The sequence below is a fragment of the Bos javanicus genome, chromosome 1 (genome assembly GCF_032452875.1).
Source record: "Bos javanicus breed banteng chromosome 1, ARS-OSU_banteng_1.0, whole genome shotgun sequence".
NCBI lineage: Eukaryota > Metazoa > Chordata > Mammalia > Artiodactyla > Bovidae > Bos > Bos javanicus.
In genome coordinates this window covers 64229793-64251088 of record NC_083868.1, presented here as the reverse complement: position 1 = coordinate 64251088, position 21296 = coordinate 64229793, and the positions used below count along the sequence as shown (strand labels likewise).

General features: G+C 44.4%; 1 protein-coding gene across 5 annotated transcripts in view; it reads right to left on the bottom strand.

The window, feature by feature from the left end:
* Positions 1-21107, bottom strand: part of UPK1B (uroplakin 1B) — a 28976-nt gene extending 7869 nt beyond the window's left edge. Inside the window, exons 1-6 of one of the 5 annotated variants that reach the window (XM_061397262.1) lie at positions 20960-21052; positions 18718-18799; positions 7002-7089; positions 5543-5743; positions 3053-3127; positions 2249-2371 (exon numbers count right to left, since the gene is read on the bottom strand). In XM_061397262.1, the coding sequence (XP_061253246.1) occupies positions 2249-2371; positions 3053-3127; positions 5543-5743; positions 7002-7070 (468 nt within the window). In that variant the 5' untranslated portion in view covers positions 7071-7089; positions 18718-18799; positions 20960-21052. Of the gene's footprint in view, positions 1-2248; positions 2372-3052; positions 3128-5542; positions 5744-7001; positions 7090-18717; positions 18800-20959 lie in introns of all 5 variants that reach the window. The other 4 variants (XM_061397179.1, XM_061397015.1, XM_061397090.1 and 1 more) reach the window with 4 other exon arrangements.
* Positions 21108-21296: the final 189 nt, after the last annotated feature.

Genomic DNA, 21296 nt, shown 5'->3' with positions numbered 1-21296 from the left:
TTTGGCAAATTAAACTTTCCAAGCCTCATTTTCCTTAACTGCAAAACTGGGACAGATGGAGTACCTAACTCCTAAGCTTGTGAAGATTAAATTAGCTAATACCTTTAATGTGTTTACACAGCCCCTGGGCTCTAGTAAACCTTTAATAAATGTTAATCATTTTTAGTATCTTGATATAATAAGGTGAGAGAGTTATAATTATTCTCATGTTACATATGAGCAAATGGAGAATCAGAAAATTAAAATTTTTGTGGTGAAGAAATTATGAGAAATTCTTCTTGTTTTACTTTCCTATTTTTAAAAAACTCTTTCTGGAGCAATTACGTATTATTTTTACAATGGGAGAAAATAAACTAGAAAAAAACAACCAAAGCCTAGTGGCACATGGTTATGCGTCTACATAGGAGAGAAAGGGCACTTAATACACGGCTCACGGCCACGTGGTTATGCCTCTACATAGGAGAGAAAGGTCACTTAATACATAGCTCATGGCCACGTGGTTATGCCTCTACATAGGAGAGAAAGGTCACTTAATACACGGCTCACGGCCACGTGGTTATGCCTCTACATAGGAAAGAAAGATCACTTAATACATAGCTCATGACACTGGATAGAATTGAGGATAGAGGAGAAGACACATTTCATATCACCTTCCTTCCTTTTTATAAAATCTGCAAAAATGTTTCAAGGGAAGGAATTAAAACTGTGCCATCTCTCAACTTTTAGGACAAATATATTCAGCAAACTTGGTAATAAAACAACTACCTTAAAAGCATGTCCTGTTTTGGCACTGGATTATGGAAAATATCTCACCAAAGAAAGTAGTCATTCTGTAATTTGACGTGAGTATTTTGAGGGGAAATGATTAAATTTGAACCAGACTTGCTTCAGACTAGACTTTTAAAAATTGGAAAGTGGATCTTTCAAAAGTGTGACCATTCACATTTTCATTTGAAAAGCTTAGTTCTTTGCTAATTGAGTGGGGAAAAAAAAATGCTTGACCTCTAGTCAGAACAGTGATAGGAAATGAGGAAATGACCAAGACATCGGAGGTCCTAATGGGCTAAAAAACTGCAGAACAGGAATATTAGACTAAATGAAGGAAATTTTAGAAGATAGAGTGTAAAGAGAGTTCAAAGAAGGGGTGGAGGCTATAAGAAGTTTGCTGATGATAGACTGGGAAACAATGGAAGTTGGTTGGGAAGGGGGACAGGGCTGTACAGAGTTGGGTCAGATAAGGGCATACGTAGGAGATAAGTATGTACATTCTTACAGCCACGTGGGTATGATAATGGGTATTCTGCAAGACTTGTGCTTTTGATGGTATTTGAGGTAACTTTGGATATAAGGCTATGATTGCCAGTTAGAAAAAATTGGCTGATCAAGTCTAGAATAGGACTAGCCCAAAGGTGTGAAAAGGCACTCAGTCAGTAAGATAGATAATAATTTCCACTTGAGTTCACTGTGGGGCGGAGGCAACATTTTCTTAATAAGTGATGTCTGAGTTCTAAGAAGCAGAGCATATGAGTAATCTACATTTCTTTTACTCCTATAAATGGAAGTGAATCAACATCACAGTTTAAAACAGAATATAGATCTAAGGGTTCACTGAGTCATATGTCCCTGCCAGTAAATGAGAGGAAACACATGAACTTGCTTATGTCAAGTTTCTCCTTATTTTTAATTTTTCTTTATTGGGTGCATCAGATCTTAGCTGCGGCACATGGAGTCTTTGTGGTATCATGCGGGATCTTCTGTGGCAGTGCACGGACTTTCTAGTTGTGGCACTCGGGCTCAGTAGTTGCTGTGGGCAAGCTCAATTGTTCTGTGGCATGTAGGATCTCAGCTCCCCGACCAGGGATTGGACCTGTGTCCTCCACATTGCAAAGTGAAAGTTGCTCAGTTGTATCTGACTCTTTGCGACCCCATGGACTAGTCCATGGAATTCTCCAGACCAGAATACTGGAGTGGGTTGCCATGCCCTCCTCCAGGGGATCTTCGCAACCCAGGGATCAAAGCCCGGTCTCCCTCATTGCAGGCAAATTCTTTACTGTCTGAGCTACCAGGGAAGCCCACACATTGCAAGGTGGAGTCTTAACCACTGGAATGCCAGGGAAGTCTCTCAAGTCTTTTTTGAAGGAGGCCCCTTTGGAGGCTGTGGTCCCCATACTTTGACTTCACTCCTAACCACGCGTACACCTTGGATACTGGTTTAGGTACAAAAGGGGGTCTCCCCAGCAGGTATTACCTGGAGCATAAGTCTGTCCCAGGTCTTGGTGACTCCATTGTTTTTCCATTGGTCATCATTGTTTGGAGGACTGTTGTTTTGGTATCGCTCCAGCATCTGCTTCAGGAAGAGGTTGGGTGTGAACTATGGAGGGAGGAGGCAACACAAGAGGAAGAGTTAGCATATTAATCCTCAAGGAGGCAAAGTGATGTTTAGCCTGTGGCTGGGGGCACTGAACATTATCTCCTAAATAAAACCGAGCTCAGAGGCTGGGGTGGGGGTTGGGATTGGGTGTGAGGTTGTTCCGGGTGGCTGAAGTGCCTGTGTGGGGAGAAGACTCCCATCTCCAAACACATCCCAATGAAACCCAGGTGGACAGGCATTGGAGGGTGACCTAAGCCAGGGAACGGAGAAAGGAAAGAAAGCAGGATGCTGACTTAGGAAGATGTCTTAGATACAGTGGATTACTGATCATCCTGGTGGAAGGCCTGTGGCTGTGGCAGAGTGGTGAAGGGCATGGCAGTGCAAGCTTGGGCCCTGGACATGGCCTGGACTCAGGATTCCTCTCTTTCATTTACCAGCTGTGTAACCTTGGACAAATTACTTTTTAAGTCTCATTTTCTTTTTATCTATAAAATGACAATAGTGTTAATACCTATTTCAGAGGGTTATTGTGAGGAGTAGAATTATGTATTTATTATGAATATGCATATTACGATGCCTGGTGTAGGGTAAGGACTTAATGCATGTCAGTTATTGTATTGTTATCATGGTAATGATGACTCATACAGTCGTTTCTGCTCCACTTTGGGAGGCTGTACTCACAAAGTCTCGTTGTGTTGCTGCTGTGATACAAGATGCCACTTCAAAAGCATATACAATAAACATCAGGATGAAATACTGGAAAGGAAACAAATGGAATTAAAAAATTCTGTCTACTTCCAAAGAATTTTTTTAAACAAATAATTATTATGCTTTCTGTAGCACATTTGCCTAAATATAATTATGCAATCATTTACACAATTATTCAACAAACCCTCACTGAACAGTGATTGGAGCCAGACTTGGTGCTAGGTTCTTTTTTTTTTTTTGGTACTAGGTTCTAATCAGCTCAAGTCCCTTCTTTCCCCAGAGAATAGAAGACTGTTGAATACAGAGCTTTCTCAGTTCAGCACCTTGTATTTCCATTTAAACTGGGGAAAAACACACAAGAAAATGAGCTGGTGTTTCTGTGTGTTCATTCAATGGCTGGCAAGAGAGTCCTAGTGTATCAGACACTAGGTAGAGCCTCCTAACTTCCTTCTCTTTGGGGAATATCTTTATGGTTTACTGAAGATTTAGGATTACTGGGGACACAAAAGCTGAATAGGGCCATGTTTAACATCTATCCTGCCTCCTGACAATGTCCAGTCTTATCAGAGAGGAACAGGTTCTACCTAGTGCCTGATACACCCACTGATGTATCTTCTTGATAGCACCTTCTCTCACCTCCCACCCTAGTTGCATCAGGTCAGTTGAGTAAAACAGCATATTGTGTGTTTTGTTGTGTGTGTGTGTGTGTGTGTGTGTGTGTGGTGGGGTGTGTGTATGCTCATGATGCCTCCACAGTGCACTGCCTCTGTTTGTGGCTGGAGAATAACTGAAGGACAAATGACTTCTGAATATGGGCTGGAGACTTTGCCGTCCTCAGCCTTGCACAGTGCTTACTGTCCTCGGGTTCTTCTGGGGAGGGGCGCAGAGGAAACCGGAATCTTCCTACCTGGTCAGGGGCGATTGGGTCTCAGAGCTGGACCTCTGCCGCCCTAACCATTCCGCCCAGGAAAAGGCTTTGGCTACTTTTCACTCCCAGTTAACAGCAGGAGCCCCTTCAGAGGCGCCAGGACAGTGTCCCCCGCTGTAATAGCTGTTGCCTTGCTATTTGTCGAGAGCTTTGCTTGCTCCCCTTAAACAGGCTCAGAACCCCCTTAGAGATGCTCCAGAAAGGAGACACAGGGTGCAGGTGTTTCCCCTCAGTCGCATGGAGGGTGCGTGGCTCAGTCTCCTTGCCAGGCATGGCCAAGGGTGCTCCCAGCTGTGCCATGCGCACATGACTGGCTCAGAGTGAGACCAGGACGTGGCTGAAGCTCACCTCTAAGGACACCTTTCCCTGCGTTCCTTTCCCCACCCTGAAAATGTGGGTGCTTTTGCCCTGGGACTAACTCACATTAAGGACCCAGAAAATGTAAATATTCTACATTCCCTGGGTACCAGCATGATGGTAGTCCACAGGAAAAGCAAACCAACCGGCACCTTAGCTTGCTGGACTGGTTCCATGAAGATGGAACTCAGGTCCTGCAGCCTTTGGCTAAGAGAGATATTTCTGGGTAGGAAGTGGGGCCCCATCTTGGGGTGAGAAACTGCTGTCCTGAACATGGGTAGAGGGAGTGGAAGTTTAGACCTAGTACCGAGGGTTCTTAGCCTGGCTGGCTGAAAATCTGCTTCCACCTGCAAAGTCAGGGCACAGCCTGCTGTCTGCAGTTTGGGGCAGAAACCTCCCTATGGATGCCCAGAATTAGAGCCTTCATAGGCAGGTGGGAGGAGAAGGCAATGGTAACCCACTCCAGTGTTCTTGCCTGGAGAATCCCAGGACGGCGGAGCCTGGTGGGCTGCCGTCTTTGGGGTCGCACAGAGTCGGACACGACTGAAGCGACTTAGCAGCAGCAGCAGCAGGCAGGTGGGAACTGAAACTCATCTCTACCTGGAGCCCAGCAAGGGATTCCAGGGTCCCTAAAAAGCAGAGTGAATGCATGAGATGGGAAGTGTAGGCCATTCCACAAAATCATCAGCCTTGAGCTCAAAAATGTCTAAGGGGGCTCATGTTTTCTCTTAAAACTTTATGCATATTTTGTGATTTATATCCTAATATATTAACACTTGATTACTATTATAATAAGATTTTAAACTACTTTTTCTCAGGAGAAGAAAATCTGATCATTGAGTTCTCACTTTGTCTCTCCTTTGGTCCGTGTAGCTCCTGGCTGTATCTGCTGGGCACATGCAGACACCAGTCAGAGAAGCCAAGATCTAGAATGTACTTAGTAGGTGACCCCCCAGGTGTCTCCCCTTCAGCCTTTCTGTACTGGACTTTTCTGGACTTGTGATACAGGAGAGCATCCTTGCCCCCACAAGCAGGGAGGGTCTTCCCCTCTATTCACCCCTCAGCTGGCACCTGCTTCTACCTACCCCACTGAAAACCAAAGCACTGTGCTTAGGGAAGAAGAAACAGTGCATCAAAATTGGTCCAGGAAACAAATGTATGGAATTTTCAGGTCTTACCACCAGAAGAATTTTCCTGTTGGACTTCATGATGCCTACGATGCCCAGGACAGAGAGGCAGAAGAGGCAGATGCCAACAAACATGCCAATCCAGGCTGCCGCATAGATGTCGTCATTGTTGGTGGCTTCAAGCAGTGGGTAGAGGCTGTTTTGGTCTGATACAAAGAAGATGCACTCTGCCATCAGGGCGATGCCGCACATCTGCGAGCAGAGGGGGTTCAGTCAGGCTGATGGCCAGGAGAGCAGCGTTGGGAAGGGGATGGAGGAGTGGGCAGTGCTGGGAGGGACTAACTCTGCCCCCTGCATAGGCTGTAAGCAGCTGACTTAAACTCCTCACTGCCAGGCAACCAAACAGCTCCTTCCATCCTGTGAATTGGTTTCGTGCCTCCTTCCACATTTCTTTCTACTTTAGCTTTTGGGAGGAGACACAGACAATTTCAGACCATCCATAAAACTCTTGGGGGCATGGGACCACTCGAACAATGACTTCTTGTAGGAAGATCATCTTTCACTTACATTCCCGCTGCCCACCACCCTAATTCTTGGACTGTAATAAATACTTAAACTGGTCCAGGTCGTGTTTATCAGTGCCAGAGAACCAGGCAATGTTGGTGGAGGAAGGAACCTTGGTGGTTATCTTTCCTGCTCCCTGGATTTTATAGATGAAGGATCTTGGCCCAGAAGGACAATGACTTGTCCAGAGTCATGCAGAGTCAGGCAGGGTTGGGCCCAGAGCCAGCGATCCTGACTCCTAAGAGCTCTCACCTCACTGTGCCCATGCAGCCTGGCCATTGAGCTACTCTCACATCCTGGTCCTGGCCTTCGTGTGACCAGAACAGGAAGATGCGGACTCCTGCCCCCAATAGCAGAGTCCACGGAAATCAAACCCAAGAGGGAAAGGAAAGACACACCACCGTGTGTGTGTTGAGGATACTTGGACACTAACCATGGTAGGCATGGCTCCTTTTAGATTCTGGTGTTTAAAGCCTGGAGGAAAATCTCTCTCTTTTTCCACATGGTTTTTTGATATATTACATAGTTGGGTGCGTGCTAAGTTGCTTCAGTCATGTCTGACTCATTGCGACCCTGTGGACTATGGCCCACCAGGCTCCTCTGTCCATGGGATTCTCCAGGCAAAAATACTGGAGTGGGGTGCCATGCCGTTCTCCAAGGGATCTTTCCAACTCCAGGGATCGAACCCAAGTCTCCTGCGTCTCCTGTACTGCAGAAAGATTCTTTACTACTGAGCCACCAGGAAGCCCTATTACATAGTTACATAGGATTATTCATATTGTTAAATTCTAGCTAGCATGTTTTACTAATACATTTCTTAAAAGGGAGAAAAGATGAAGGGAACCAGTCACTATCTCTTTATTTTCCTTTAAAGTCTCACTTTTGTTGTATCTAAAATCATGATTACAGAAAGAGCAGAATTTCCTGGAAAATACTCATTACTTACACCGATAATCACATTTCCAAAAATCAGCAGGCCCTGGAAGCAACGAACAGTGGAGTCGTCTTTGGCCATCTTCAGGATTTCCCCCAAGCTGTGGACACAGTCGAGAACATTGCAACTGGATAGGAGCAGGGAGTAAAGACTGCTGCCAGCCCCACAGCAGAACTCACTCACACCACGTGCCTCCTTGTGTTCTGAAGCACCCAAACTAAGCCCGGCGGTCGTTTAGCAATGGAGGAGGTTTCGTTACTATGTTCAGTAATCACTGTAATTTCATAAAGAAGAAAAAAAAGGTAAAGCTGATCTGAGTCTGATTATCAACTTTTAGGAGTTCTTTAAGATGTGCAACATACAGACTGCATTCTTCTGAGTGATGACCTGAGGCCCAAAGTCACCCAGGACAGACCTGAGGTGGTGACGAAGCACCCTGAGGTCCGACAGACCTGAGGTGGTGACGAAGCACCCTGAGGTCCCTGGTATGGTTCTTCCTGCCCTTGGTCATGGCAAGCTGAAGCCCAAAGGAAAAACATGTGGGTGGAGTGGGCAATTGGTTCCCATTTAGACTCTGGGCAGCTGTTAAAAACCATTATTTTCAGGAGGTCTTATTATCTTCAAATATAGCTGGGAAATTAAAAATATTCTGTCACGTTGAGCGGGGGAATGGGGGGCGGTGGGAGAAAGAGGGGCTAATTGTTCCTTCTATGTGGTACTCTGCTAAGGACTTGACATACACATATGTGATTTTCATAACCCAATTAGGTAGAAAAAGAAAAAGGATGAGGAGGCTCCATTTTGCAGATGAAGAAACTCAAGCTTAAATTGGTAAATTAAGTTCCCTGGGGTCTTACAGCCAGTAAATGGAAGAGCTGGGCTGGAGGCTTGGTCTACACGACTCCAGAGCCCAAGTGCTGCTTCTCAGCCCATTTGGCTCCCAGAAAGTATTTACAAGGTTAATGCTGTGTCTAGCGCTTTATGGGTCTCTCCCTCGGTAAGGATTCTCTGGAAGGAATGCGGGGTAAGTGTTTGGGTGATTTATTTTCGCTTTTACACTGGAATTATAGCTATCCACATCTTTCAGTGTTTTGTTTATTAAATTAATTAACTATCCACTTCATGCACTCAGGCTCTAAATCAAAATGTATTATATGACACAACTTGCATTTTGAGGTATACAAAGATACATAAGGGAGATTGACTTTCAGGCTTTAGTAGGGAAGCTGTGTTCCCAAATCATTATAACACATGTAATAAGATCTTAATAACATCAGAGTTTTGAGGAGGGAAGAGATAATGCTCGCAGGGTCTGTGTGGTTTCCGTGCATCAAATAGATGTGGGTGGGTGTGGGAGGAAAGTGGGAGTGACATTCCAGGTAAAAGGAAAGGAAAGATCAGGGAGTAGAGCCTTAGAAGAGTGAAGAGCCCAGGAGATAACAAATGAGCCAGTTTGGCTGAAGTCCTGGTGTGTGTCATGAATCCGTGGGAAACAAGCCTTCCATTTGACTCAGACCTTGCTAAATTGTAACTTCTTTGTTACACTCTAATGTAAGTATCTACAACCTTCCAAGTAACCTTGAACATCTCTAAATATTTCCCCTACCTGTTCACTTGGCTAGTGGTAGAAACTGAAGGAGTTGAAATTTATGAGTGTTTTTTTTGGCTCAGAATGGGGCACATGGTGGATATCACCAGTGTCATCAAAGTTTGCTGAGTGAATGGAAGAAACGGGGCCGTTGTTACAAGATTGCTATGCGGAGCTTCTGATTAGAAATGGCATTCATTTCTTTCCCGTTGGAAATGTCATTTCAGACTTAGAAATGTCATTTCTTCCCTGAGACGGTTGCCCTGAGACAGAGTGGAGCCAGAGTCTGGAGTTAATGCACAACCTCCCCATACGGGAGCCTCACTCACGTAGCCGGCTCAGCATGTTATAAAGCCCCTCCCTGGAATGTGCAGATACTGCTCCTGACCAGTTGGGTTACCATCTAAACTAGACACAGATAAATAGACCGTGAAAGGTAGAAGTTCAGGCAACACAGGTACATATAGAGAGTAAAGGGTAAATGTCCAGAGAGGCCAGAAGCAGCCTGGTGAGCACCCAGCACCCATCTGCAGGGGTAACTTAGTTGTGGTCATTAGTTGGGCTTAAAGAATGGAAAGAAGGCAGTTTGTTCCTTTAAGGAATTTAAAGTGTGATGATAGCAGTGTGGATTCAAAGCAAAAATGACTATACCCCCATAGAATAAAGGAGGAAAGTAGAGCTATGGGGAAAAGGGAAAAGGCGGGTAGGTCTCCAAAGAAAGAGGGGGAGCTGATGGGACCCTGAACAAAGGACCTGGCCCCAGGGGCCTAAATATACCCCACAAGATCCCAAAGACAGTTCTGCCACACAGAGTTTTAAAGAAGGGGAAGAGATCCAGGAATACTTTGTGGGAGAATGGCAAGTCAAAATTAGGGTGGGAAAATGTGGACCAGAGTGGGAGAAAGGAAGGAAGGAGGCAGGTGGGAGCTTGGTTTGAGGAAAAGGAGAGTGAAATGAAGAAATCGAGACAAGCGTGAGGTAGGAGATGTCAGGGAGGCAGCCGGCCAGTGACTGATTGAGGAGGGCAGGACTGTGTGGATGGGCAGGGAATGCCCTCAGCTTGCTGCCTGCTAGATGTTTCTCTTTTTCCACTACGAGTTCACTTCTCCTTCAGCAGTGCTTAATCACTTAGATAATGAAACAAAAGAACAAAGCGATGGTGAAAGCGTCATGTTGCGATCACTTAGTAATATCCTCAGCACATGCTGGCACTCTGTGTTCATCCTCTCAGCAGACCTGAGAGATGGGGATTTTCACCAAAATCTGTGTTTGTTTCTTGTTGCTGTTGTAACAAATTACCAAAGACTTAGTGACCTCAAAGAACACCCCAGTTTCATCTTACAGTTCTGGGGGTCAGAAGCATGACATGAGTCCCAGTGGGCTAAAATCTAGGTATCAGCTGAGCTGATTCTCCCCTGGAGGATCTAGGGAAGAAGCTGTTTTCTTGCCATTTAGCAGATGCAAAAAAAGAGGCTGAAAGAGATTAATTGCTTTGCCCAAAGCCATGTTGCTAGAAAATGCAAAAGCTGAGACTCAAACCCAGATCCAGATCATTCACTTTTCAGGGCAGATTGTAAAGATCTGCCATGTGGCTGACACTTTGAGAAGGAAAAGAAACACCTGGGTTGTTGTCTTGCCTATCCGGGAATGGAGAGGGTAGATGCTACATTTTCCTGCTCAGATGATCCTGTCTTTGCAAAGGTCAGAATCACTAGGTCTCTCTTCACTCTCCTCTCTAAGTTCTTGCCTCCTTAACCCCTCAACACTGCACTAATTTTTGCATATTTTCCCTAAACCCAAGGCTGCACCCATAAGTTGTTCTAGAAAACCTGTCTAGATGCATCCCAGACCTGGAGCTCTCCCACCCACCCTTTGATACCAAAATTTTTATAAGTAAGAGGTGCAAACGTGCAGGTTAATGTGAGAGTCAGCATTTCATAGACTCTCCATGGCCGCCTGTAGTTAGACTAGGTTGGTGTCTAGAAGACCTAAAATATTTATTACATCCTCCAAACAGCCACAAATGTCAAGAGGTGTGGCAGTTAGGGGGCCAAGTGTAGGTTTCTAGCAGCTCACAGTGTGATCTACTGGCTGTGGTCTAACGGTAAGCATCCCAGACTTGATGTTAGAAAGCCAAGGTTCAAACTCAGTCTTGCCCAGTCCTTACTGTGTAACCCTGGGCAATGCGACTCAGTGTCTATTCAATCCTCATGTATAAAATGAGTAGAATATAAGTTGTTTGGTGGGATTGTTGTGATTACCGAGATTAAAGATGGGGAAGTGATCGGTAAACACCAAGACTGTTTACCAACATTAGAAATTATGCATAATAATTGGGCTGTGTCTTTGCTTTATGTACCAGTGACTCCTGGACCCTAGGAAGGAGGTTTCAGTGGTTACTGATGCTACAACCAGAGGCTTCTAGGTGGGGGTGAAGCATCCTCTTTCACCTTCCCCTGCTCCTTGCTCAAGGGCTGCTCTGCTGGAGGGTCCTGAAAGCCTTACCCATCTCCCATGTGAGCTCCTTTTTATTTTCCATGGAAAGATTCATGGTCGGGGAAGGGGAGCTCACTGGGAGAGGGAAAAAGCTTCCGGGATGTGCTTGGGGTATGGCCAGAGTCAGGTACCAAACTGCACGTCCACATGGGAGGGGCCCTCTGTGCATTCCACCAGCATTCCTCAACGGTTAACACCATCTGGCACTGGGGTGCTCTGGAGCCTCTGGTCCAGACCGCGAGGTGATGCAGAGATGACCCTCAAGTTTCCTCCTCTCTGCTGGCGCCGTTTCCTCTCTAACACAGAAGGGACTCAGGGAGTACTCTGTTCTGCTGCCCTTGTGCGTTCTTTCCTCCCAGTGTCAGCCTGGGAAGGGCTTCCTGTACTTTTATTGCAAGAGTCTCCAAAGCAAGAGAAGGCCCTGGGAACCCTGTTTTATTTGCCTTTTTAGGTCCTATGTGGCACAGTGCCTTACACGTGGTAGGCTCTTAATAAATTATTTTACTCAGTAAAAGAGTATATGAAGTGCATTTTTAAAACGTGTATTTGAATGAGAAGAATAAATGAGTAAGTTGTTGGCCTAGACCTTTACTGCAGAAGAGATTCAGTGAAGGAGAAAAACATGGGCTTCGGTCGGATCTAGGTTTGAATCTTGCTCTACCACTTAGTGGTTTTGTGGCCTTTGGTAATTACTTAATCTTTTTGAGCTTTCTCTAAAAGGGTAACATAAGACTTAACTAAAAGGGTTACTGTGAAAATTACGTGGGTGTATGGGTGAAGTTCTAACACAGTATCAGTTACCCAACCAATATTTATTTTCTTTACCTTTGCCTCAGTTTCTTGAAGCAGACAGACCAGAACAAATAGTGAATGATTAAGGCACCTAAAGCTAGTGATTTAATTTTGTTTTAAAACAGAAACACGTTGGGAATCTAAATTGGTACAGCCACTGTGGAAAGGTTTCTCAAAACACTGAACTAAACCGTATGACTCAGCAATTTCACTTTGGGGCATATTCTGAAAAAAAGAAAAAGCCCCACTATTCAAAAAGGTAAATGTGCCTCTATGTTCACAGCAGCATGATTTACAATTGCTAAGATATGGAAGCAACCTTAGTGTCCATCAACAGATGAATGGATAAAGAAGATGTAATCGATAAAGAATAGAATTTTGCCATTTGCAAGGACACAGGTGGACTTGGAGGTTGCTATGCTAAGTGAAAGAGAAAGACAAATATGATATCATGCATATGTGAAATCTAAAAAACTACAGCAGACTAGTGAATATAACAAAAAAGCAAACTCACAGACATATAGAAAACAAATTAGTAGTTACCAGTGGGGAGGAGGAGGGGCCTAGGAGGTACAAAGTATTAGGTATAAAATAAGCTAGAAGGATATATTGTACATCATGGGGATACAGCCAATAATTTATTATACCTCTAAGTGGAGTATAATCTTTAAACATTGTGAATCACTATTATTATACACATGTAACTTATATAATGTACATCAAGTATATTTCAATTAAAAACAAATAGCCACACTTTCAAAGGAAATATGAAAATATGACTTCAGTATGAAACTCTCATATACAAACTCAGATCAAAATCTGGCTGAAGCAAAAGTTGGGAGCCTAAGCTTCCCTTATTCAGCTCTAAACTTCTTAACCACAGGGCTAGCCCCAAATTGGTTGGAAACTGCTATTTCTAGAACTAACAGAAAAGAAACATGTAGGCAGATCACTGCTCAAAATGCAGTTACCAAAGAAGCTAGAAGGTGCTCAGGAGTGACGTTGGAAAACCCTGGTTTAATGTGTAGGCTGATATTACACAATCTCTCAAGGGGAAACTAAACTCCTAGGAAAGCCTCCTAGAAAATGGTGGCAAGTGAGTTTACTTCCCTAGTAGACTAGCTGGAGAAACCTCTTGGAGGGGTTGTGTTACTGGATCACTTAGAACAAAGGCAATGTGATTTCTATGAAAGAAAAGGATCAGACCTGGTTAATCTTTTGAAGTTCTTGGAAGGCTTGTAAATGCCTGTGCACAAGGGTTAACTAATAAACTTACTTAGATTGCACAAAGAAAAACTCTGACAAAGTGCCCTGCTGATGGTTATTTTAAAAAAATAAAAAAGACATTATGAATTTGTTGACCTTTCCATAGAGGTCAGGCATGGAGAGAGAACCAAAAGAGAGGGACAAATGGGCCCTTTTCTACATAAGGAATATAAACTGTGATGGTCTCTGTAGCCTGGAGTAGTTGTGCCTTATAAAGTTAACAAACTTCTTGAGTTTTATCTCAGCCTGCCTCATAAGGAAGTACCACAATGAATACCCTTCCATGATTAATTTTATGTGTTAAGTTGATTAGGATAGGGCTTACCTGGTGCTTCAGATGATAAAGAATCTGCCCGCAACATGGGAGACCCGGGTTCGATCCCTGGGTCAGAAAGATGCCCCAGAGAAGGAAATGGCAACTCGCTCCAGTATTTTTGCCTGGAGAATCCCATGGTCAGAGGAGTCTGGCAAGTTACATTCATGGGGTCATAAAGAGTTGGATACAACTGAGGGACTAACACTTTCACTTTGATTAGGATATGGGGCCTAGTTGTTTGGTCAAATATAATACCAGTCTAGGTATCACTGTGATAACATTTTTTAGATGTAATTAATGGTTAAATAAGTTGCCTTTGCATAAAGCAGATTACCTCCCATAATGTGGGTGGGCCTCATCCAATCAGTTGAAGGGCTTAAAAACAAAGACTGAGGTTTCCCAAAGAAGAAGCAATTCTGCCTCAAGATTGCAGCATAGAAACCCTGTACAAGTTTTCAGTCTGCAGATTTCAGACCCAAGACTGCAACACCAGCTTACCTGAATTTTCAGGCTGCTAGTCTGCTCTGCAGATTTCAAACTTGTCAGCCCCCCACCCCCATCCCAGCCATATAAGCCAATTCCTTAAAATAAATCTTTTCCCCTATATATATATCCTATTGGCTCTTATTTCTGTGGAGAACTCTGCAAGATGCATGCTCCTGATTTAAACTAATTTATAGTTTTGGTAGAAACAAATGCGATCATTTTCTGGTATTTCCTGAGAACATTTCACCCTTTCTTTCCAGTTCCCACTTCCAGATCCTGACTTCTGGCTCAGATGGATCCACCCATTTCTGTTTCCTTTCCACACACTGCCTTCAGAGGGAAGTTTCTAGAGCAGAGGTTCTTAAACCATCCTACAGAACACAGATGTTCCACCTATTGGGGGGACATTTCTTTGATGCCGAAATTGAATAATTGCAGTCATTTCCTAAGCTGAAGAAAAATGAACGATCAGAATTGGTCATTTTAAGCATCTTCCTCCCACAAAGTTTTCCATAAATCTTGGGTGCCCGCTACCACCTGCCTAGCTGAAATCTAGTTTATAGTATGAACTTAGGACAACATGATTTACTGAGTTATTTTAAATCTAATACATCAACATGTTGTGGTGTTCCACAAAGATTAACATGACTTCTAAGCTCCAGACAGAGGGCTGGCTGTCCGTTCAGGTGAGTTCCACTTCTCTGAACCTAGCCCCCAGGTTCCCCCACACACATCCCTGTGCTGTGCCCACCCTTGGCTTCCCTCCAGGAGTTGTCTGGCTGGGCCTCTGTGTTCTCCTGGGTTGGGGTGTGGCTTGCCCCAGAATTCTGGCACAGTATAAGAGGGATGCGGAGAAGGCAATGGCACCCCACTCCAGTACTCTTGCCTGGAAAATCCCATGGACGGAGGAGCCTGGTAGGCTGCAGTCCATGGAGTTGCTAAGAGTCAGACACGACTAAGCGACTTCACTTTCACTTTTCACTTTTATGCACTGGAGAAGGCAATGGCAACCCACTCCAGTGTTCTTGCCTGGAGAATCCCAGGGACAAGGGAGCCTGGTGGGCTGCTGTCTATGGGGTTGCACAGAGTTGGACACAACTGAAGCGACTTAGCAGCAGCAGCAGCATAAGAGGGATGAGGAAGTAATAGGGCTTTTTATCAGTAAAACGTTGACACCTATGTTTTCAGCTGTTTGGACCCAGAAAACTAATAATGGCCCTGGTCCTGGGGCTTCCTCCATCAGGAGACAGGAGAGAGTGCTCCCAGTGCAAACGTCTCTCTAGGTTAAGACTTTTACTCTTGTTCTTTTTAAATGCTACAATGTTACAATGGCTCTACCTGAGCCAGATACCTCCTCTCCACAGCTCAGTGGGCCTTCCTCCTGTACCAGCAGCCTGGTCCCAGGTGTGACCGGGCATAAGCTGTCACTGTGATCCTGCTCCCATAGTCCCAGAACTGGAGATGTGATGAGGCAAAATTGTTCAAACAGGTGCCAGGGGGGCTGGCTTAGGGAAAACACACCTGGGATCCCCGGCGGGAAAGGTTGCTGTAAAGGATGCTGCTGGGACATCTGGCAAACCTTGGGTCTAGACTGTCCACAGAGGGTGGTGGGGGAGGGGGACATCAATGTCAAAGCTCAAAGCTCCCTGGTTTGATGGCCTGCGGCCATCTCAGACAATGTCCTTGTCACGACAGATGCCTGCTGCGGTCTTCAGGGCCACAGGATCAAGACATCTCAAAGGTTGAGCAAAGAAACAATAACAATACACAGACACTGAGGGAGTAACAACGCAGACCTTGGCGAACCTTCTGTTAAGGGACAGATAATAACTGTTCTTGGCTTTGTAGTGATAATGTCTCTGTCACGACTCAGCCTAGCCATGACATGCAACCAAGTTAGGGCACAGAAACGAACAAGCACGGCTCTGTGCCAATAAAGCTTCATTTACCGAAGCAGACAGTGGGCTGGGTTTAGCCAGTAGCTCAGTTGATAAAGAATCTGCCTGCAATGCAGGAAACCTGAGTTCGATCTCTGGGTTGGGAAGATCCCCTGGAGGAGGGCATGGCAACCCTCCAGTATTCTGGGCTGGAGAATCCCCATGAACAGAAGAGCCCGGAGGGCTACAGTCCATGGGGTCGCAAAGAGTTGGGCACAACTGAGGGACTAAGCACAGCCCAAGTGCCAGTCACTTAGTCTTGAGATGCACTGTCCTAAAACAATCTGGTTTTCTATTACTCCCCTGCTTAAACACCTGCAAAGCCTCCCTGCATCCTCAGTTCAAGGTGGGGGTGGGGGTGGGGGTGGGAGCAGGATGGGGAGGGGTGGAGTCCCCACCCCAGCACAAGCTCAGCCACAGGCTCCTTCTTGCTTCCTAATTCCAGATGGCTTTACTTGCCCATCCATCCTCTCCTGTTCACCAATCTCTGCAAATCCAAATTTCTCCTCTCCTACTCTGCTGCACTTGAATTTGAGACCTTTTTGGCTTTTCAGCTCTTAGAGACAGACTAATAACTTCCCTTTGCCTGTGTCTGTAGCTTTTGTCCAGTCCCAATCATTTTATTCTCCTTGTGGCCCAGGGAAGAGAGGCTGGTCAACCAAAGAGATAAAGCACAAACTCCTCAGTTTGTATTCAGTCATACCAACCATGTTCCGGATGGCCTCGCACTCACTTTCCTCTGCTCCTCTGTGCGGTGTCTCATTTTTGCTTCTTGAACTCTTTACCATCTTCTGAAGCTCAGCTGAAAATCCTTTCCTTTCCTCAAGCACCCATGCCCAGAATTATCCTTCCTTTCCTACTTCCCTCTCTCTGCCCAATCAAACAGTTCTCAAGGGCAGCCCGCACTGGGTCCTGTTCAGTGCACTTGTGTGTATGTGTGTGTGTGGGGCTTTTCTTCCCTACTAGCCTCTGTCATGACAGCCTAAGCTGACACCTTGTTCCTGTTTTTCTTTCTTTTTTGTTACTTCTTTTCTTTACCCACCTTTGTTAAGAAGTTAATTCTGAACCCCAAAACGAATAGATTGCTGTACATGTAAAAAAGTCATTTGATGAATAATTGCATTAAAGAAACAAAATCAGAAACTTTCAAATTACTTGGTCAGTGACACACTTTAAAGTCAATGACTACACTCTTAGTAGTTTTGTCTTACAGAGAAGGTATGTGATTGCGGAGAAATTAAGGTGTCACTTATCCCAGGGTCATTATTGGCTATGTGCCCTTTGATAGTATGATCCAGTATCAGCTCTGGCTGTAAACCGAGAGGCTTTATAGTCAGTCCCGTCATGGTGCAGACGAGGAAACCAAAGCTGCTAAGGGAAAGCGACTTGTTCAAGATCACTAATGTGTCATTTTCAGAGCCAAGATCTGAGTCAGATCTCCTGACTCTTAAACCAGGACTTTGTATTAAATTTGTCACTGATCTTTCTTCATTCTGAGGTAGGGAGATACTACCTCCCTTTGTATTTCCTTAAAACGAAGAGAGAAACTCCTAACGCCCTGCCAGAAGGTGAGTCACATAAGCAAAGCTGACAAGGTGAGAACTTTCTACGCTTGCTCTCCAGTCAAAGTCTTTCTCACTCTTCATCTTAATTTCCAAATTTCCACAAATCGAGAATCACTCCTTTGCTCCTGGTTAGAATGCAAATACATATAAAAGAGGCACAGACAGTGAGCCTCACAAGCCATCAATATCAATGCCTCATTGTGAATGGTTTGAGTAGAAATCGGTCTCCAAATTTCCAAAGGAAGAGGGAAGATACCATGGGAGGGAAAGAGACCCAAGGAGCGGGAAGAGCCGAACAAATGAACTTCCTCCCTCATGATCTAGGGGCTTGGGGCTGTGGGTAGAGACTGACTGATGATACTGTGCCTGTGTCTGCCCCTCTCCACTTCACTCTTAGCTCCCAGTATGGGTGAGCTTTTTCAGATAGGGGGTTTCCTGAAACTGAGTTATTTCAAAGCAATGCTTCCCTCAAATATATTTGAACTTTTTCTTTTTCTTCCTTCCCTTTTTTTTTTTGTTTGTTATTTGGGAGGGCTAGGCACCCCACTCCAGTACTCTTGCCTGGAAAATCCCATGGATGGAGGAACCTAGTAGGCTGCAGTCCATGAGGTCGCTAAGAGTCAGACACGACTGAGCAACTTCACTTTCACTTTTCACTTTCATGCACTGGAGGAGGAAATGGCAACCCACTCAGTGTTCTTGCCTGGAGAATCCCAGGGACAGAGGAGCCTGGTAGGAGGCCGTCTATGGGGTCGCACAGAGTCGGACACGACTGAAGCGACTTAGCAGCAGCAGCAGCAGTAAAGGAAGCAGATGGGATAGAGTGAATTTTAGAAAGTGGAATTGGCAGTGGGCAGAGGATGGAGTAGCTGCTGTCCTCTTTAGAAATGACATTGCCCCTGACTGAAAGTACTCAGTTCACCTCAAAATATTTTCCACACATAGTAAAGCCCCTGTGAGCCCCACCCTGTGGAAGACTGCCCAGTGGCCTGGCACCATGATGATTTATTCCAATTGCACAACATCCTGGGAGTTCCTTTGCTCTGAGAAGTGCAGATTCTTTTAAGAGGCTGGAGTTTTCTTTATGTTTTTTTTTTCATTGTGTCTTCATTCAGTTTGTTTTCTTCTAAAAATTATTCATCTACACAGTGTTAATGTTTCCAGACACAATGAAAAATAGGTCTAAAAATCATTGCTCACTAAACAAACCAATTTTCAAAGCAGGAGAAAAAGGAGAGAGACTCACCCACCAAGCATGAGATCATTTTTTCAAGTTCATTACCTCTTTTCCTTACCCAAGTTTGTTGGACCAGAGAACACACAAACCACACCTTGCACTTTAGCTCCTGTTAGTGAAATTTGGGCTGACAAAGAAAAAAAAAAAAGAGAAATAGGAGAGGACAAAATAGACAATAGGCCATTGCCTTAGCCCAGATTCTGAAACCGAGAACTAGATCAGACACTTGTACGACTCAGAGGTGAGGATAAAGATGTCTGTGGAGATTATATCAGGACAGTTGCTGATCTGCTTACATTTAGGGTATGATGAGTCCCTGGGAATGATAAGTGATCAAAGAAGGAACTTGTTCTCATGGCCATGACCCCCATTGCGCAGAGCATCCCTTAGTTTTTCTTTCTTTAAAACTCTAAACCTGCTCTGACTCATGTAGTAACTAGTAGAGACATGAAGCTATTTAGATTCTAATTAAATTCAATTAAAATTCAATCCTTGGGAGGGGGATTCAGGATGGTGGGACACATGTACACCCATGGCAAAAACCACCACAATATTGTAAAGCAATTAGCCTCCAATTAAATAAATTAATTTTTAAAAAAGAATAAAGTTAAACCTGTTTAAAAAAAAATTCAATCCTTATGTTGCACTAGTCACATTTCAAATGCTCAATAGCCATATGTGGTTAGCGGCTGCTGTATAGAACATTTCCATCTTTGCAAAGAGTTCTTTGGGACAGTGTGCTCTTGCCTCCTGATGCTTGCTGTGCTGATCTGAGTCACTCTCCAACCTGAAGTCAAGCACTAAGCTGTAAGCAGTGGCTCAGGTGTTCTCAGCCCACTGAGGGCCTCGGGTGCAGGCAATGTGAGTGGCATGCCCAACCCCAGGGCAGGAACACTATGGAGATTCCTTGGGGGAGGTGAGGTTAAGGTACCTCCCCATGAACTTGGTCTCTGCACCAGTGAGGGAACAGTGACGCACCAGGGGTGTGGGTAGCCTGCATGGCCATGAGGCCCAGATTCCAGCATCAGGGTGAAGCATATTCTAGGATTGACCACTGTTTGCCCTGGGTAAGAATGTAAGCAGGAGGGGCCAAAAGAAATTCTGAGATTTCATTTGCTTTTCTTGACTAGATGGTGTCTAAGATCCCCTTTGTATTTACAAGCCTGTGAATCTTTCAAGATAGCTAAAAACTCCCAGTTGAGTTGATTTTTATGCCCTTTTTTTGCAGAAAGCAAAACAAACAAACAAAAAACTAAACTAAAAACTCTGTTGTAACAGAAAGCAAAATAAGAAATACTTCTCCTCATGGAGAAAGGTTAATTGCAAGAACTAAACAATTCCTTACAAGGCTTGAAAACTGTATAACTCAAGCTATATACATAACTGAAATATGTATTTATATACAATCTAAGTGAGTTCTTTCTGTAGTACTTAGCAATTCTATTCAGGCAAAACATCATCAATAAACATGCTCTTTAATTAAAAAAACATTAAAATTCATAAAAATTTAAAATGTCTTAAGTATCTTTAAAGCCATTTGTAAGTGGGGTTTTAAGTTCATAAACGTAGAGTAGTACTCATATTATTTGAATCTTAACCTGTATTATGTGTGGAAGTGTTGTTGGAACATAAAATACAACGTGCAAACCCTGATGGAAACACCAACTGATGCAGAGTGAAAAGAAGTTATGTAAAAATAACATTGTGTAGATGAAGCTAATTTGTTGACCTGTTTCAACATTTATTAAGCAGAACTGTTTGCAGAGAAGAAACGTGAATAAATTGCCTCTCAAATCCCATTATGAATGGACAAGACCAAATGATTTCTGACAAGAAGGCTGGGAAACTTTCTTTCTGCTAGGCTAATTTTTCTTTTGCTTTTCTGACTCTACAGGGGAACTGGAAGCCCACAAAGGTGCCTGTCTATCTAAGATTTAGTCAGGAGATGGAGGTTTTCCCAGGGTTCTCGGATTTTTCTTGGTTTTTCTGTGAGGAAATGTGAGGTGGAAATCAGGATGGGTGAATAATACCCGACGGAAGAACTTTATCTCAGTTCTGAGAACTGAACCATATCAAAGGGGCTGAGAAAGCAGTTGTACAGTTTAAAGTAAAAGATATTGTGAACAGCCACAATAGCCTAACTTACAAAAAAAATGACAGACTCTATTCATCAGGAAATGAACTTGTCCCCCTCTCCCTTGCAGACAGCTCACTCCCCTCCCAGGAAAGCAACCCAGCCCCAAAGAGTGCAGGTATCTTCCCTGCACAGTGGAATGGGTCTACTCACCTTACCCTCTCCTCCTCCTCCTGGTACTGTGTCGGCTCTCTGCACGCTGCTCTGGCCAGAGGTGCTTTTCTACCCCGCACCAATCCTTTGAACCTCTGGGACCAGGGAAGGGTGGTCTGTGATTGGGAGAAGGCATCTCACATGGGCTGAGCCTGATGCTGCCTAAGCCTGCCTCTCTAGGGCCGGAAGTAACAGGAAACTTTCAGCCAGTAGATTTCTGCTGCTCTGGAATGTGTAATTCTGACAGATGGAAGCACCTGGACAGGGTTCATCTCATCACACGTCTGGATTCCTCGTAGGTCTGGGCTTCCTTGAACACACACTCAGGGCTTCTGTT